This window comes from Xiphophorus hellerii, chromosome 15 (assembly GCF_003331165.1).
Source record: "Xiphophorus hellerii strain 12219 chromosome 15, Xiphophorus_hellerii-4.1, whole genome shotgun sequence".
NCBI lineage: Eukaryota > Metazoa > Chordata > Actinopteri > Cyprinodontiformes > Poeciliidae > Xiphophorus > Xiphophorus hellerii.
Window position 1 is genome coordinate 25,429,318 of NC_045686.1, and position 20,162 is coordinate 25,449,479.

Here is a 20,162-nt window from a genome sequence, read left to right on the forward strand (position 1 = left end):
TTTGATGGACACTTGTGCAAGTGGTTTGCAGTTGGCTTCAAGGGTGGTTTTCCACAGCTTCATCGAGTTTGCAATGAAGGCTCTCAGAGTCCTGTTGATGTTATACATCTCTAAGCATTCAATGATCCAAGTATGCGGCATTGAGTCATAGGCTTTCTTGTAATCAATCCAAGCCATGCACAGGTTGGTGTGTCGGGTTTTGCAGTCTCGGGCAACTGTGCGGTCTACGAGGAGTTGGTGTTTGGCTCCTCTGCTATTTACACCGATACCTTTCTGTGCCGTGCTCATGTATTTATCCATGTGTTTGCTTATCTTGGCCGCTATGATGCCTGACATGAGCTTGGCCGCTATGATGCCTGACATGAGCTTCATGAGAATGTGAATGCAGCATTGAGAACAATCCCATATATATATATATATATATATATATATATATATATATATATATATATATATATATATATATATATATATATATATGTATATATATACAGTATATATATATATACACATTAAATTAAATGATTCCTCACGATTAATCGTTTCAGCCCTACACTAGTCCTAAAAACTAGTAATTGTTTTCTTTTTATTTATGCCACAATAATCATAATACGTTTGAAAAGGAGTAGGAAGAAGTAGAATGACAACTGAACATATCCAGAATAATGTCTCGATAAAAAGAAGACAAACTATCTGCATGGTGAACAGCGAATAATAACATAAGCCTTTCAAAAATCTTGAATTTAAAATGTCCTTATTATGGACACTTGAAGTAGAGCTTTCTGAGTGAGAGTTGCTCAAAGCCTTAAAAAGGAATCCAGCAGAGATAACTGCTCCTGTGTTTTTACCTCTGGATCAAGTAACACAGTCCAGACCAAAATTTGGAAGGGAAATGAAACAGACTGAGCATGCTCAGTTTTAGCATTTCCAATGAAGCCTGTGGTTTTTAGTATGGAGATACTGAAGGAGTATTGTGTCTGCAGAGAAACACATAACCACTCAATATTCACTAAAAACTATCGTAACATACATTCACAAACACTGATAAGTGTAATTTTCATAAAATCTTGGTTGATAAATGAGAGAATTAAAGATCTTATCAAAATCAGACATATCCCTTTAAAGTGAAGGTTTGAGTGAATCAGTAAGCTTTCACAAGGAAGGTAAACACCAGATTGAGTGCTCAAAAAAAGCAAAGAAAGAAACATTGCATCAATTTCTTTTTGCTGCCTTGCAGAGGTTTGAATAATTGAAGCTGTGCCTGAGTCTGTTCTTAGGGAACACAACCCATAGGATGAGGCTGAACGTGAATCACTGCTCTCTGTTCCAGGTTCCACATAAACATCCGAATGTTGCATTGTCTCTGACCAGATAGTTTGAAAACAAAATATCATATCCGTCTCTGCAAACGTTACATATTAATAGCTCTTCATTTTGATACAGAGCTGGAGAAGCAGGAAACTAAATAAGTAAACCAAACAAAACTAACACAGAGAGAAGGTAAAAAATGTTACCAGAATAATCAATGAAAAATGTAATAAAAGATAAAATAATCCAAGTTCAGTAACTTCAGTCTTAGGTGTAGTTAGCTATGAACATGCTTAAAGTTAGGGAGGACTAAATAAAAACTAACTCATTCAGGGTTTTCATTACTGCAACTCTGTCGTAAATTCTACTGCAATAAGTTTTAACTAACTCTCAATTTAGTGCATCGTTTAAAAACAGAAAAAATTAAGCTTCGCTTTTCAACACTTGGTGATGAACGCTATTTTGCCAAGACTGAAAACGCATGCTGGGTCCTGTGAAGGACTGGTACCCTAGCAGACAAATGCACCAATTCTAAAATGCTCTTATTGTGATTGAGTGTCAGGGTCAGAATAAATCCACATCACACATAAAATGTTATAGAACCAGATATGATGGAATTCAGGATTGGTCTGTTTGAACTCCACATCTTTCATCTTTTTTTGAATATTATGATGGTTTTCCATCATAAAAGGTTTACCCACAGATTGGCTTTTTGTCTGGTTTGCTGGAATAGTTGCTTTCAAGCTGGAGGCATTTCTCCATTGGTTTTAGAAAAGAATGTTTCAGTTCCTTGCTGTGACTTTATCCACCATTTGGTTTGGAGACATGACTACAGTTGTGCTGCATGCTTCAGGGATATTTATTAGTCAGCTTTATCTTCAATCAAATGTACCTTACATAAAAACATTTATTGAAAAAGAGACCAAAAACATCTTTATCTAAAAGATAAACATGAATAAGTGTATGGACTCAAACTCATGCTCTTAAAATCAACTGTTTAATCCTTTCAGTTAAAGTTTTGTTATGATCTGAGGTTCTGTGCAGATGTTATCGATAGTCCACAGCTTAAATGGTCAATGGCTTTGGTCTACAGCTATTGACCAGCATATGAGGGAACTAAACTGCATTTACTCCAAATAAAGATATTCAGAGAGTCTTCAGGTGCCAGTAAGGTAATTATTGACCATGGTTTCTGCTTTGACTGTACTTACATGTAAAGACAAAGGATGACCAGATCAAGGTAGAATACTCATAACTGTTTTCTACATGAAGTAGCTGACATTTTATTTCGCTCCCAAAAAGAGAGAAAAACTAAAATTTCATACCTTTCCACTCCAAAGGCTAAGAAGGAACTGATTTAATTCAGCTTCTACTTTATTTTTTTTTTACATTCCCTGAAAGGAGTCTACGTGCAGCGCAACAGTGTGTAACTTGGAACATCCACACACTGCATACTGTGGATTAAACTCTTCTTCAAAACAGTGCAAAAGACAAAAATGTAACCAGATCAAGAGTATGGCTGGAAAATGGAGGACAAAATGGCTGATTGCTTAAAGGAGCACCTTTGCACAGAGATTAGTCATCATTATTATTTGCAAAATGCATATTTCAGGGACAAAAGCAACATTAAACACTGAACACATGGTGTCAACTTTTTCCATTGAAAAATCATATTGGGATATATCCAATCACTGCCACCTATTGGATTTGAGGCCAAAACTGTTGTCCAATCAAAATGAACCAAATGTCATCAGGAAGAAAAACAGAGGGTCTGCTTTTTAAATTGTATAAGTTTAGATTTGGTAGTAAGTTAAACATCTTGAACAAAGGGCTGAAGTATTCTGGACTGTATATTTCTGAACTATATCACATGCTATTGAGTCTTTTTGTATAACAGTAAGAAAACATATCAGGACAAAACATCTGAAGCTACTATATCAGCCCACTAAACCCACACTGGCTGAGATCTATTCTTGTCTGCTACCCAGCATGAATGTCTCTGCCTGAGTTCGTTCCAAGGCGCTGAAACAGCCGGTTGCTCTGACAGGCTTCCTGCACCAAAAGAAAGGGGTGTCCAACGTCTGCAACAGGGAGCGAATGAAAAGGAACGACGCAATGCCAGCTTCTGTGAGGGAGGACTCATTCAAGCACAGCAGATTCGGGGGGATTTAGCGAGCTCGTCTGCCAGCAATAAAAGGTTGAAACAGGATACTTTGTGAGATTAATTACCTAGATAGGCCACGATAATGCCATTTAAATGGGAAAGTAATTAAAGTGCACCTTCCATGAAAATTATTCATTGCTGACGGATTGGGTGACAGACAAATCAGGAGCCATTTACAGAAAAGCTACAGGTTAAGTGCTCCGAGCTGCTGCTCTGAGACCACCACAGTTTTATTGCAGCTGTTGGTTCTTACTGCTTTGCCCAGCTCTCATCAAATTACCGTGAGTGCGCCGGGCCGGGCAGGGTGGGGGGCGGAGGAAGTAGGGGGAGGTGAAGAGAATGGACTCCCAAGTAACGTAAAACCGGGGACAAATGCTACAAAGAAGGATCCGCTTAACTAGAAAATTACACTGGCTGGCACAGGTCAGTGGGGACTCCTCAGAATCAATCAATCCTCCTGTTTAGGGCCACCATGGAAGATTAGAACACAAACAGGGATAAATCAATGCTGTTATTGTTCCCCAAGTGTTACTTTCACAAATGCACAGAACAATATCCATTAAGTGATGATTAAGTGTCAATAAAGTGGACATATAGGTTACCAGCGAAGACCCGAGTATCAATTATCACTTCTGTTCTTCTTAAAGATCATTGCTCTTAACTATCAAACCATGCAGAAAACTCGGTTGGTTTTCTCTCTGAAGTGCAGACGCTGAACTGCTGGAGGAAAATGAGTCAGGCGGAGACGGCCAAGCTAAATGGGAATATTTGCTTCTCATGGAATGCACAGGCACAGTAGCTCTTCAGATCAAAGACGAATGCTTAGCTTACATTCTGCTGCTCCGTTGTGCTTTTTTCCCTTTTCTCATCCTGCACAGAGAGATTGCACCAAAGGGAATAAGCCTGTTGTTCTCTTTGAATGTTAAAGTAGGTTTTTACTTGAGAGGGACATCATCCAACACTCACATAATAATACACAAGCAAATGAAACCAAAAAATGGCAACACATCTAAACTAAATGAAGTTGTCTGGATGAAAAACAAAGATTGGAAGTTTTATCTTTAGAAATGTAGATTAACAAATAGGACTACACTGGTTTAGACATTTGATATGACAGATTGTCAAACATTGTTCCAGGCAAACATCTGTACATGCAGAATTTTCTAATTTTGCTTAACTATTGTAGTAACAATCTGCTGGTATTAGCATACTTCATATTCACTCAAATAAAAGCATGTGCATTAATTATTTGGACAGGATTCATAAGAGATGGGACATTACTTTGTCTCATTCTAAGTTGTGTTATTGATAGAGTTAGTTGATGGGCATTGAGATGGACATTGATTCCAGAAAACTAAGTGTTCCCCAGGTGTTACTTTCACAAATGTGCAGAACAATATCCGTTAAGTAATGATTAAGTGTAAATTAAGTGAACACATAGGTTGGGTTTTTTTCAATATTTACTGGAACCAAAACATTCTGAAAAACAAGAATCTATTTATTTATCAATAGAACTTCTTTATCAGTTCTATTGATAGTGAAATGCATTTTCTTTATCAATAGAAATAATAAAAATGTTGGAAAAACTGGATACAAGATTCTCTTTAAAGTAAAACTAACCTCCAAATCAACTCTTTCTGTGCTGATAAATAGATTATTTAGGGTTCTATTTTTATGTTTCAGCACAAATTTTGACACTTTTTTGGAATTTGTTTAATTTGACATTATTTTGCCTAAAACCGTCTCACTACTGACCTCTTTGGTCCAATGATTTTTAGGCAGTTGAATTTTCCTATTGGTTGCAGTGGTACAGCTTGGTACTACTTCTTCACAGCCCAGTGTAAAAGCACAGTGCTTCTTTCTTTCCCACCCAGTGGGGAGTCGAGTTGGAGTAGCGAACTTTGCCATGACAATTGGCGAGCTTTGATCGATAGCGTTACTCAGCTTTACAAATGTGTAATTTATTTGCGATGAGGACAGAGTGAAATGGGTCTCCTCTGTTCTGAGTATTAGTGAAGCTAAGGTGTTGAACTGATGACTGTGTCAGACTGGCTGCAGTGCTCAGGAAGCTGGAGGGCTGATGGCTGCTCGCTCAAAACAGACAGACTGCAGCCATGTTGCAGAGCGTTGTCACCATAAAAGTCTCCACAACACAGAAAAAGAATCACTTGATTTATCACTAATTCTTTGGAAAAACAGTATAGAGGAGTCTAAAAGTGTGATAAATATAGCAATAAAGTGGAGAAGTTGACAACAGTGCTTTTCCTGATTTCCCATCTCACTTGTTTGTCATCCATTATAGTGAGAATTAATGTGAGAATAATAGACATACAACTCAAAATTCACAAATAAACATTTCTGACATTTAAAAAAAATAAATCAGTGGCTGGTTTGAAAGTGACAAAGAGCGGGTTGGGGTGCAGATAGAGGGAACACAGCGGGCTGCTGTGGCTCATGCTAAGTGTAGCTTTATGGCATGTGTTCTGTGTGTGACTAAGGTGCCAAATTCAGACACAAAAGCTATTAAAGACTGGGCAAAGTGAGAGTTATGAATTAAATTAAATTAAATACCTCAACCAGTATCAACAATCTGTGCTAAACATAAACAAATGTGTGCACTTGGAACTTGCAAACAAATACAGGTCCTGGAGTTCTTCCCATGAAAACATTTTCCTCCTATTTTTGCATTGTGATGTTTTGGTCTCAGACCTCAATCTTTCCTTGAATGAATTTTAATGGAGAGCAATGCCCACTCACGACTCTGGAGGAAGAACAAAAGAACTTGTTTACAAGTGTGCTTGTGGAGAGCTGAGGCAGCAAGGAACAACGAGGGTCTTTGAGGTTGGCTCTGCAGCTCTGCCGACTCACAATGGAGCACTGATTGAAACATGCACTTAACTTCCAGCACGGGGCGAAGGCAGAGATGGCAACATCTCCTCAACACTGGGAATTACCATTCAACCACTGAAAAGACAGAGCTGGAGAAATCAAGCTCACAAATGTGCAGCCTCTACTTAAAGCCATTTAAAACAGCACAGAGAGGTAATCAGGTTTCTGGGGACAATAAGCACCCAGCACCTTATGTAGCTCTAGCCTCACTCCACATGTTTCCCTTGCTAAATTTTACGGAGGTGTGAATTTCTCATCAGATGCATTAGCATCTTTATTCATTCACTGCCTTTTGACACTCTGCTATGTTTACGCTGATTATCATTCAGCAGGTAGGGACGGAAGGGACAGAAGAGAGTCTTCTTCCCTCGTCAGATTCTTTCAGTGTTAAGGGCCTCAAGCACCTCATTGTGCAAAGGTTAATCAATTCTGAATGATGAGGCATAAAAAGTTTTAATAATGCAGTCTTTCTGTAATGAATGGTCCAGAATACTTGCCTTAAAGGAGCAATCTTTGTGAGACGCTCCAATGTTCTGATTATAAGCAACAAATAATTTTCAACAATCCAAGACAGGTCTTTAAAGGTGTCATCAGTGACAGAAGTCTCATATCACATAGGACTTTCCTTTTGTTAACTATAAGACTAAAGCAGAACTTATCGTCACGAGTAACAGCTATCTAATAAAAACTGGTTACCTGGATGCTGTAGGTAAGTTGAACAGATATATCAACAGTTTAACAGGAGGTCAATAGTTTTTACATTTCAACAAAAAAAGTCAGTGGACTGTTCATCATACTCACCATAACCAAGAAACTAACAGAATTAGTCATCCCTGATCTAGAGAATCATCATCCAGAGGCTGCAGTTGTGTAATTCAGCTAGAATTTAAAAAGCCTTACATTCACCAACTGGCCAGTCAACTAACAGAAATTCAAGATTATAAAAAATGGATTTATTTCAAAGATACGTGTAAAAACAGACTAAACCAAAGACTACTTATTCAAAATTCCCTACATGGTAGCCTGGATAACAGTCATCCAGGCTACCATCTCAATTCATTACTATTTTTAAGACAACTGCTTAGAATCAAGAAAAGCACATGAAAGAATATGGTTATTTTTCATCTTAATATATTATTGTCAGTAAAGTCTTCTGTTATTCCAGCTTTTGGTATAAAGCCAGCATTCATTTCTGTTGCCTTTTCATTGAACAGATGGAGAAGTTGCCTAGCTTGTACTTATTTGGATCCCAAATAAAGTCTTAATTAGAGCATCAATTACTGTTAAACCCTACGGCTCAATGTTCCAACATGAAATCTGGGTAAAAATGTGCTATGAATGTGCCAAGAAGTGGATTCACATAAGAATCATAATTCTTTTTTTAATATGATTCCAAATAAACATAAAATATCCCAAAATTGATTAAAAAAAATAAAACAATAAGACAAATCCATTTGGTGTCAGGCTCCACTTTGTAATGACACGGGACGTCCTGACATCACCACACTGCTGGCACTACAATGTACACATGTGAGGGAAGCACCAAAACAAAGGAAACTACAAAACTGAAAACAAGATTCAACTGTCCCGTCTTTTTTTGAAGGCAAACATGGGGTTGAATACTGATATTTCACTTCAACTATCCAGTTTTTGTACCCTGAGGCAATATGAATACCTTAAAGTAGTATTTCTTCAATGCAGTGAGAGATTAAATACATTTGTACTAAATAACAACAAAAGAGTGGATGGAAATTTCAACTATGTTGTTAGTAGAGGAGATTGTCTGCAGAAAGGTGGCGCTCTCTCTGTGACTGCTAAAGAAAAACAGAAGATTCAAGGATTGTGGTGATTCCATTTAAGCCTGGGTTAATGTTTAAAACCCTAAGAAAGTAATAATAAATGGACTGTACTCTCACCATTCCTTTTCACTCTGTACAAACGTCCAGAGCAAGTCTTATTTCTGTCCTGTACAGAAATACTCAGAAGACTCTGCAGTTTTTGGGTGTATCAGAGATAAACAAGAGGCTGAGTAGAGAGATCTGGTGGACCGCTTCGTGTCATGGTGTGGAAAGGATTATCTCATCTGGACAACAAATTAAATGATTGTGGATTTCAGAAGAAACAGGGTTCCATCACGGCAGAGGAAGTGGAGATGATTGAGGAATATAAATATCTGGACAACAGATATGAAGCATCTATAAGAAGTGTCAAACCTCCTTCAAGGTTTGTAGCTTCAAAACTTTCTATAAGTGTGCTCTGGGAGTGACTGTGCAACCTCTGAGATACTGAAGGAAGGAGTCTTAATAAAATAAAGAAAATTATAAAAAAATGTTCCTTTCATGAAAAGAGGGAAAACAGTGTTTTCAGTCAGAGGCTTCTTCAGATCGCTGTAATGCAGACTGCTACAGGAGATCTTTCCTGCCTACAGCATTAACTATCTACAATCACTCTAAAGAATCTGAATTAGAGAGTTACAACAACATTTAATTTCCATTTGATAAAAAAGCCTTTTAAACATCTCCATTTGTCACTTTGCCTTGTAAAGCAGAGTGGATCATGAGGATCCTTTGCAAACCTAAAAATTGAGAAATTATTATAACTAGTGATTTCTGTTTTGAATTGATTAGGAATTGCCAAAAAAAATCGGAATCAGATCTAATTGTGACATAGTAAACGATTCCCAGCCCTACTATGTGCATGTATGGCACACAGTAGGGCCAGTTGTGCCTATGCCAGCTGTAATGATGATGGACCCTGAGAGAACCTTTTAATCATCAGTTTATCCTCCAGTCTACATTGTTCTGCCCTTTGCCACACGGTCCCAGCTCCACATGCCAGCATGTATGTGGTTGTCATGATGTAAACCTCTGCAAATACATCATCTCCACCATCAGAGCTCAAGCTTTTGCTGAGCTATGTTAGTCTTTAATGCCTTCATCATACGGATCCAGAATACAGAAATATCCTTCTTTCTGGTTAAAAACATAAAACTGTAAATGATAAAACAATGCAGATGAGCTTTAGATTGTTCTTGACAGGAATACAGTAGTTATCTAGGTGTAGAAATTGCATAGTCAGCAGGAGCCCCAATACTCTATTTGCAGCTATCTTCTAATCACTCTGGTCTGAGCGTGGCCTTTTGGGCCAACTGTGTTTCATGGACGCTTGAGCATGAAAGAGGAATCTTGTTGAGTCGATCTATAGAAATAATGAATAAAAAAAGCTTTAGAGTCTGTCACCACAAAACACACTATTTTAATTACAGCGAATTCCCACGAGACTGAGCTGCACATACACTCTCAGCTCTTAAGGTACCACTCTGAGCTTGCATCATTGCTAAGCTAATAATAGTTGCTGCTGCAGTGCTGACACACACATTAAATTAATCTGGGTAATATTCATGGCGGAAATATTATGGATCATATCAGTCTATACCCATTAATGTTAATTGGAAATCATTACCGGGACTTGTGTATGAGAAGTTTTCAAAATTAAACTGTCAATCGTCAGGGTGCAAATGTCTGATGCTCTCTCAGCTGGAGCAAAGTGCAGGCTTCTCACTGGCACACAACAAACTGTGCAAAGGCTCATGGGAAACATTTCTAAACTTCTGGGTTTTCATACAGAAAGACAACAAAAAAGAAAAAAAAACAAAGAAACTTTCAAGATGAAGTAACAATATCAACAAACTGCCTTACCTGCTTGACCTGTAGCAATGCTGACCGCTGCAAACAGCCTCTGAGTCCTGCTCAGATCCGACACGCCGTTGACAGCTTCCACCTCTAAGGTGTAGTTGGCATGAGCGAGCAGGTCTGTGATGCTAACGTAAGTGTCCACTAATCCGGACTGTGCAGGGGAGTATCCCACATTCGGACCACACGGTACACATTCCTCGGGCTCCCAGCTGCAGCGGCGGCAGATCACCCTGTAGGTGACGTCGTTCCGCCCGCCAGTGTCGGCTGGCGGGCTCCACTCCAGATTAACGGTGGTCTGGTTGATGTTGTAGACTAGGTTCTGTGGCGCAGAGGGAGGTCCTGTCAAAGGTGGACACACAGAGGAAGCCAGATTTAGATAAATGAGTGCCAAGAGAAGTGACAGCCAACTGTGTGCATGAACTGGATCTGTGCTTTAACTGTTCTCTGAGAAAAAGAAAAAAGCTGTAGGGCATGCCAGCTCCAGACCCAGAGCCAAACACTGACACTCAATTATAATAAGAGTCAGAGCCAGAAAAAAAGCTCTGCAGGTACGCTGACAGAAAGGGAGCCGAGGCAGGTACCAAGGTCAGTGGTAGAACTCAGAGAAATCAAGAAGTAGACTGAATAAATTTTATAGTCAGAGTTCAGGCAACATTGTTTATATCGCTTATTATTAATTCAGAGAAAGTGAAACATAAAGGGCCCCCTTCTATTTATTCCGATAATGGAAAGTCTCAAAGTTAAATCAGTTATTAAAGGATACACCGGAAGACTTTTTGTGAAGATCCTTTGGTCTATTATTTCACATTACAGAGAATATACAGAAATGTGTTTTAAATATGCTTATTTTCCATGCCCTAATGTTTGAATCTATTCCAGGTTTTATACAAATAACAAAAAATCTGTTTATATAAAACAATCTACAACATTATGCTCAGAAATGAAGTTTTACAAATAAACTTTTATGTTGATCTTTGACAACACATTACCTTGAACAAAACCTGAATGAGAATTAATCAGCCACCAAGGTCTGCAAAATGTTGATTAAAACATTCAACCATATCTTTAAAGGTGTGATGTGAGAACACAATCACACCAGTCCTGTAGCAACACAGAACTGCTGTTCTGTGAGCTGGCTGATCTCTCAGCACATCAAAATGCTTCAGGAGTGATGTTAATGTGACTGATTCATGTCACATACTGATTCATGTCTGAAACAAAGAAGATAAACAGTTTAACAGAGCAGCTTTCACTGTTTCTACCTGACAACAGACATGTAGATAAACAGGTTTTCATTGCTGAGAAATCCCAGCTTCACAGGTTGCTCTGTTTCAGTTGATCTATCTGACTTGAGACTTGAAAATAAATTCTTAAAAGTTCAAACTCAATTCACTATTATACACTATTATGCCTCAAGTAAGCATCCTCTATGCAATGAACTATGTCCAAGTACGTGGGGGCTCTGTAATACCAAAGCAAGGGGAACTGCTTTAGAAATTAGTGGACTTTTTGCTCAGCAACCTTTTTCAAACACCGAATGAAAGAGGTGGATGGATAATAAGTGAATGGTAACCAGTAGCTGTAATGGCTGCTAGAAGGGCCCACCACTTCTGCTACCACTTCATAATTTACGTATGTCAGTGGGAAATTGTGAACCAACTAATAAACTATTTATCCATTTATTTATTACTTAAGTTAAGGCAGAGTAAGTATAACTTACAAGATTTGTTAATATTTATTCATTTCAAACATGATAGAAATATAAAATCACATACATGAACAAGGAATGCAAAATTCACATATTTTTTGTAACAAAATAATCTTAAAATGCTCGAAAAGAAGTAGGAAGAAGTAAGAAACTTATGAACTCATACCCCATAAACTTATACCATGTTTTCAGATGGCACTCATTATTAAATCAAATAAAAAATAAACATAGGTTAATTCATTTTCTCTCTTTTTTTTTCCTCCAAAGAGTTTTTGCGGCGCTAGTGGCTCGTATTTTTTCGACAGTAGGCAGACAGGAAGGAGGGTGAGGAGAGGGGGGAAGACATGCGGCAAAGGTCGTCGGGAGCGGGAGTCGAACCCGCGACATCCGCGTCGAGGATCCAGGCCTCCAAACGTGGGGCGTGCTAACCCTGCGCCACCACAGCACGCCCCATTCATTTTCTCCTTTATCTGGGTATACATATGTCTAAATATATGCATTCATACATCCATACCTGTGGAAACTGTGGAATGAATCAAATGATGCCCTCAAATTACATGCTTTATTTGTGAGCTTTAAGAGAGCCTTAACATGTAGGATTATGAAAACTTACACTGTTAGGTATAAGCTGTTATACCTAACAGTATATATCTGCATATATGTAGATGTATATGTATTGTGTAATCATGCATGTACAGTATGTAATGCATGCATACGTACATGCATACATGTACCTACATACATGCATGAATGAATATACATGCATGTATGTAGGTGCATGCGTAAAAATAAATGTGTGTATGTGTACTTATATATGTATATGGACAGAAGACATTTCTCATTACTGTAGGGTGCTGAGTCTCTGAATAGGGTAAATACGCATAAGTCTTGGCATTAGCCTATTAATTTTTTTTTAGAAATTTTGGGTTTATAAAGTAGTATTTTATTTTTGCTTTCCTTTTTGTAATGTTGTTAATTTGCCAATATAACTTTAAGCTGAATCTGACATATGGTTGTGCGTTGTCCTATCATACTGGTGCCTAGCATGTGCAGCTGTGGCCTGATGATGGAACCAGTGGGTAACAGAGGGAATCAACACAGATGGTGTCATCTTGCTACATCTCTCATATGTAATATTTTATGTTACCAACCTAGTCCTTATTGTACCTCTCCATCAAAGTTCAAGTCTACATGTTTACTTTCACTCGCCTTTCAGACTGACAGTCAGACACTCAGTAACTGCCTATAGAATTTGCCTTATTTCATGTTCCTAGAACCCATGTCCAGTTTCTACAAAGGGAATGTGTCTGCATGTGTACCAAAATGTATCCAGTTGGAGCCTTTCATTGCAAGTATCTAACTTGGTACCTTATTGCTTTTGTCAGTTCCTCCTTTCTTTTAATTTTTCACAACAAATTTATGTTATTCTTACCTGCAACTCCAATTGGTGTTTCACCCAAGCCAAATTTGGAAGAATGTTAGAGTTGATAACATAAGAAGTAGTAGAGCACCTGAGCACTGGAAAGACTTGCTGCAGTGTGAGATAAGCCTTTCACGTTTTTTCTAAAGTAATTATGTCTATACCAGCTGTAGGTGTTTGAATTGTTGTGTTTCCTAAGAATGGCAATCCTTACATCTTTTGGAAAAAGGACACAAAATCTGTCTCCCCCTCAGCTTTTATGAGCTCGATTATCACCAGCCAGCTACAACAGTATGCCTCTATAACCACTTCTGCCACATGAAAAGTGCAAAAGACCCAAACACCATTTGCTCATAAATGTTCTCATAATGACAGAGATAAGCTTATCTCATAAAACTATGAAAAACAAATTGCTCCTTTTATCTTTCATGTTCCCCGCTGTAAGATTTTACAACCCAGATGTTCATATAAATAGACTCTCCCAAATGTAGTCAATGTTATATCACTAGTGCTATTTGTTTATGAATATTTTAAGGATATTTTAATTTTCCTCTCTGGGAGCTTGAAAGATCTCTAAAGAAAATTAAAAGGGAGGGCCCTCGCAGCTCATTAGATTTGTCACATTACCAAATAAAACTGTAATAACAATACACTGACTTATTAAGGCAGCACTGAGTTGATTTCCTTTTTTAAAACCAAGGGGAACACAGAAGCATCCATATTTATGGTGATTGGGTAAAAGAAGAGGCAGGCTGAGGACAGGGAAGATGAAAGAGCCACCTGTGGCAGGTGAAGTGGAGAGGCTGCCAATAGGACCACTCGACTCCAACACTCAGCATGCACTCTCAGCTCTCCTCGTGTCCAACGTGACGGTATGACTCAACACATATAAATTTAAAAACACTTGCACATGCTCACACACACACTTTCCAATATGCCTCAACATAAACAGCTGGGAACATCAATATGTCTGCCATTACTGGAAATGCATTAACGAGTGAAGATACATCTTTCAACTTTTCAAGTCTAAAGTAAAAGATTTCAACATAAGGAATTAAACACTAAAACACTGACAATAGATTAACTTTACAATAAACTTCATTGCACTATCTTACTTACCTACTACACTATGCTAATTTACATTATCAGCTTGGCCTAGATAAAATTTGTCCTGAGAAATTGAGCTCAATGAGATCCCAGACAGAACAGAATGATAAGAGATGAGAATTCACCAGAAATGGCCAGTGTAGATCTTTCCCCTTTTCAAGCCACAATTCTCTGACGTATGGCACAGGTTCAGTTGATGTTTCTAATTTGTCACAAAATGAGTGTACCAGGACTCAGAATCAGTCATCATCATTTATCTTGATTCATCTTGAACTGTTTCATACAAGAATTGCATAAATTATTATGTGAAGACCTTGGAAACAGTTATATATATATGGGGAGGGGGGATGTATGTATGCATCACACCCATGTGTGATGTAAGTAATTTATATAAATATTTATTGCTAATGGTTATATATGTATTATTAATATTTAACACCTTGGATGGAGTAGCTTTTCAACTAATAAGCAATTTGCCCTTGTGGATTATTAAAGTCTTTTCTATTCTATTCTATTCTCGGACAGTGAGAGAAAGCCTGGTGTATTGTACCATTGATGGTGCCCACTCAAAGTAGATATGCTTCTTTTGACGTTGTTAGATGACACATGACGTGACCCAGTTTGTTTGAAGCATAGTGAAAACCTTAGCGCATTTTCTTCTTCCTCCACCTTAGCGTCTCTTTGTTCCTCTGAATAGGCTGTGTCTGGCCTTTGGAATAAAACACTTGTGCTCTGACTTCACCTGCAGCACAGATTTGCACCTGTACCCCACTGTCTGTCTGTCTGTCTCCTCATCCTTCTAGCTCAAGGGCTTGTCTCTTTCCTGCTTCTCTTTACTTTTTCTTCTGTCTCTCACTCCCCCGCACTGTCTTATCTTTCCATGTTCTCGCCTCTCACCCGTTCTCCCATTTGAGTTTCATTTCACGGATTAGCCTGCCAGAGACCCCACAGCCTGAAATGTCTCAATCACTTGCTAGCTTCCCTCCAACTCTGCCAGTGTAACAAAGCATGGGTATGCACATGTGTCCTGTGCTCTGCATGAATTTATAAAATCTGCATAGATTTTATGAATTCCCAGTTTCATCCTGGCATTGCCCATATTTTTGAGTGAGTTCAAATATTTTTGTAGAAAAAAAGCAGGTATGAGTAGCAAGGTTAAGCTAATCTATGAAGTGCAACTAATAACCTATAGCAGGGGTTTTCAAAGTATGAAAGGGTGAGCCCCCCTCCAAGGAGCACAATGCCTGCTGCGCCCCCCCCCCCCCCCCCCCCCCCCCCGCCCCCCTAAATAATCAACCCACACACAAACAAATGCCACTACGAAACACCTTCTAATTGTTTTTATTTTAGAACCATCTCATCTTTTAAAATGACACTTTATCTGAATGAAATTTAACACATGAACATTTTAAAACATTTCCTCCCATTTTAATTATTTTATCAGGGCCTTTGTGTGGCAAATACGCCCTTTTTTCATTTTTCTAATGATAAGAACAACCCCAAACTCATTTTTTTTTCATTTGTTTTTTTCTGTGTGCACAGCTCCTTCAGCTTCCTCTCAAAAAACTCCCGCGGCTTGGTCACTAAACTTGGGTGCTTTGTTTCAATGTGACGCCGGAGCTTACAGGGTCTCATGCAGTGGTGGAGAAAGTACTCAAAAAATGTACTTAAGTAAAAGTACAAATACACAGGCAAAAATGTACTCAAGTAAAAGTCAAAGTACCACATTAACATTTTACTTAAGTAAAAGTAAAAAAGTACTGGCTTTTAAAAATACTTAAGTATTAAAAGTAAAAGTACTTGCTGAATACATAACCTAATCGCTAATATCATTAAGTGTGCCGATAGTATTTAATTTGAATACATCATAAATGTGCCATTTTAATAAACAATGTCACAGATTAAACATGTTCTTATTGTGTTTATTCTCTGTAAGAGTTTAGACTTAGATATGTGATTCTATGCATCATAATTTCAGGGATGGAAACATCTTATTTCCTGTCCTAACGTAGCATGAACTTCATTAGTGACATTTATTTAAAAAGAAATCCAACTGAAAGGGGATGGAACGAAGGTGTGGGGGGGAAGACATGCAATCGAGGAGCCACGTAGCAGAGTTGTAGTCAAGACCACTGAACACGAGACCAAGACCAGCGCCCTGCGCTACATGACACAATAAAATGAAGTGCACCTATCAAAATTGGTTCTCAGATTGATCTGAAAGATCCACATTTCCATAAAAACACCTAGATATAAATACTTAGAGCTGAAATATATTTAACCAGCATCAATTACAACTCATTTCATTCTGTTTTGCTTTCATCGCTGTGCTACAATCCGCAGAGGTCGCCTGCCATCCCTATTGAAATAACGCCCTGGGCGGTTGCCCATATTGCCCATGTCAGAAACCACAACTGTCTGCACCATTAAACCATGAAACATAGCAATTAACTGTAATTGCTATGTTACAGTTACAGTTGTAATTGTAACATTGCAACAACACTATGAACACTGTCCAACGGCGCAACAATCAGAAGGAGCACCATGACTGTTCTCATCCTCCCTCCCACTGCATGTTTGCCACCATGACAGGAGACAAAATCAATCAATGAGCATGCTCTGTGTTCATACGTTCAACTTTTACTTATTCGGCAATTAAATAAATGTGTGTGTGTGTGTATATATATATATATATATATATATATATATATATATATATATATATATATATATATATATAGCTATTGCAGTGTATACAAGAACAAAGAACGGCTCTCAGTGAGGCTTCAGTCCCATCAACCTTAGTAAAGATCCGTCCAGAAGAATCGGATCGTTCCTGAATCCACACAATAATTCAGCGCATGAGTGACAACTTTTTTTCATCGCAGATGCAACATGTGTCTCAGTACAGCTAGCTTTGCTAGCATCACGTCCACAGATCTTACCTTTCTTTAAGCTTTCCTTCCAAGTGACGCTAAAAGTTGGACAAAATCCCACCGTCTGTGAAAGCGAAACGCTGCTGGTTTTACATGTCATATCTTATGATTTATGCAGCTATTATCGATTAGTTAGACATCTTCTCCCGCTCAGAGGAAACCACTGCGCATGTCTGGAGCTCCGCGTGCTAGTAAAGGGGGAGGCGATGGGTGACAACAGACACTAAGTCACGTTATTGCTTGGATTTTACGGCGCCACCTTAAAGTCCCTGAACTTCATATTTTAACGGACAAAAAGAGAGCAGTGCGACTTGGATGTAACGAGTAACGCGACACTTTTGTAGAAATGTAGTGAAGTAGAAAGTACAGATACTTACTGTAAAATGTAGTGGAGTAAAAGTAGAAAGTACCCATTATTAAATCTACTTAAGTAAAATACAGATACATGAAAATTGTACTTAAGTACAGTAACGAAGTACTTGTACTTCGTTACTTCCCACCACTGGTCTCATGCTATCATTAGCCAGAACCTCCTTGCAGATTACACATTGCGGCCTTGGAGCATCATCGGGAGCAGTCCAGGAAAATCCAAACTTTAAGTAGTCGTGGTCATACTTCCTCTTTTTTCTACTTACGCCAGAGCTTGTCTCCCCTGCCTTTTTCTTTACTAAAAATTTGTCCATTCTTTCTCTCACATCAGTAGACAGCAAGCAGATAGCTTCTTTTCCGGTTTATTTTTTCCCTCGCACCGCGCCTCCCCTAAAGTGCTCTGGCACCCCCTAGGGGAGGCGCGCCTCACACTTTGAAAACCGCCGACCTATAGCATAGTGAGAGTAGCAGCAGATCGTTTTTAGGTCATGTTTCAAAGCTCATCTCTGCTCTTTGTCGAGTTGTAAGACCTGGATAAATCCAGGCTTAGGAGGGAGGAATCTGCTGCTTATCAGTCTTGAGAGGTGCTTGGGGCTAACTTAACCCTCCACAGCCTGTTAGCTGGCTGCATCTCTAATTGGGAAGCAGTGGGGAGAGGGGCAGCAGGGGTGAGTGGTATTCAAATCGTCCATGAGGTAATCCTCACTCTACAAATGTGTGCTGTGACCCCGTGACCTCGCCTCTAATGATGTGGCTGCAGCAGAACCAAAAAAGGAAGACATGCAATAAGAATTAAAGAGCTTGAAGGTGCTTCAGACTGCTCTTACCATAATACCAAACTCTCAGTGCTGCTTATTGAATTTAGCATTGGGTTTACTACTCTTTCACATTGTGAGCTGCAAGTTGAAATCTATTTTAGCCTCATCCTCTGGAGGATGTGTGTGGCATGAAAGAGTATTAAAAAATGCAAAGCCCTTCTTAGAGTATGTAACCACAAACAATGGATGCATTTTTGGATTTCTCAGCTCCGGGACAGGCTGGACGGCTTCACCCCCACTAAAATGTGGACATGTATGAGGAAAGAATAAGCAGAGATTAAACATTGATGCCAGGAGACTGCTGATGGAAGCTTTGTGCAACTACATGATGACCCCCTCCCTCTAAAAGTGAAGATGTCTCTCTGTGTGGTGATGTTTGTAAATCTTGTTTGAGTGAAGGGAACAGTTTTGCATGGCCTCATCTGATTACATGCTGGATTCAAAACCATGCAATGATTTACATTGACTTTACATAAGCATTAGACATGTAAAGTCAATTTCAAATATGCTGGGTTATTATATCCACATTCTAGTGTCTGCAAATACATACTGCAAGATTTCCAAAGCAAACAGCAACAAAAAGACAATAAGATTCTTCAGCTCTGCAGAACTAGAGATTACTTTCACAAAACTCACATTCAGATATTTCTGTATTTCCCTAATTTGTTATGGCTAGATTCTCATCAGGTAGACGGGGAAAAAAAGATAATCTTCTTTGATTGCTACTTTAGGTAGGCATTTATGTTCATATAATGTATTTGTCATTTGTACCTTTACAAACCTATGTCTGATTCATTTCTCAGAACTAAGGTCTGGAAATTATGCTGTATAAAATTAAACAAAGCTGGTTAAATTTGCCCCATCTTTTTTTACCCACTGATCATAAATATGCTTCACAAACATAAGCTGATAATGAGGCACAGGCCAGTTATTAGTACGAATGCAAACCACAGTTTTAAAATGTGACATGTCTTGTATAACTTCCATTGTTTCTCTCTGTGGTTTAAAGTTAGTCGAAAGAGAAACCAAAGAAATGGCCAGATCAGAGATCTGATAATCACAATAATATTATCACAGCATAAATAATCAGTTTGTCCTATAATTTTCCAAGTAATAGCAGTAACATCTGCTGCTCTGTCTTAAACAAAAGCAAGACGTGTAATCAATTGTGAGTTTATGGATGGACCAAAATGCAGACTGTGGCTGGGAGCATGGATCATGTTAAATGTTTTAATGAAAAACAGACAAAAAATAATAAATAAATATATCTTACACTGAAGAATAACTGGACCTAAGAAACATAATTAGAGTACCAAGGAATAACTAGGGACAAGAAATGAACAAAACTAGAAACACAAAGGACCGACTTATAGTAAATAAAACAGAAACACTGCTGATCTACTGTAATCAAAGACAATTAACACCTAAATAATCAAAACCCAAAACCAACTCAAACACGGATCTACATTTTATGTAGAAAACATAACTGTTTAGTCAGAAATGTGTCAGTACATTAGTAATGACACATAGTAGAGATACACTGATCCGATATAAATATCTTTATCGGTTCTGATATTGAAAAAAATTGTGCATTGTGTATCAGTGACAATATGTCCGATCTATGAGAGCTGACCTAGAATCCTATTTAGTCTTAGATTAAAATAAGAAAATAAATAGATAATAAAGTTAGATGGTTAGATACAAATAGGTAAAAATTAAATATGAAATAATTCTTTAAATTTTTCTTG

The 20,162-nt window shown here is 38.3% G+C and overlaps 1 protein-coding gene across 3 annotated transcripts in view; it reads right to left on the reverse strand.

The window, feature by feature from the left end:
• epha7 (eph receptor A7) overlaps positions 1-20,162 on the reverse strand; it is a 123,727-nt gene that overhangs the window by 69,018 nt on the left and 34,547 nt on the right. For 2 of the 3 annotated variants that reach the window (XM_032584398.1, XM_032584400.1), the window contains exon 5: positions 10,060-10,395. In XM_032584398.1, the coding sequence (XP_032440289.1) occupies positions 10,060-10,395 (336 nt within the window). Of the gene's footprint in view, positions 1-9,375; positions 9,560-10,059; positions 10,396-20,162 lie in introns of those variants that run through there. The other variant, XM_032584401.1, reaches the window with a different exon arrangement.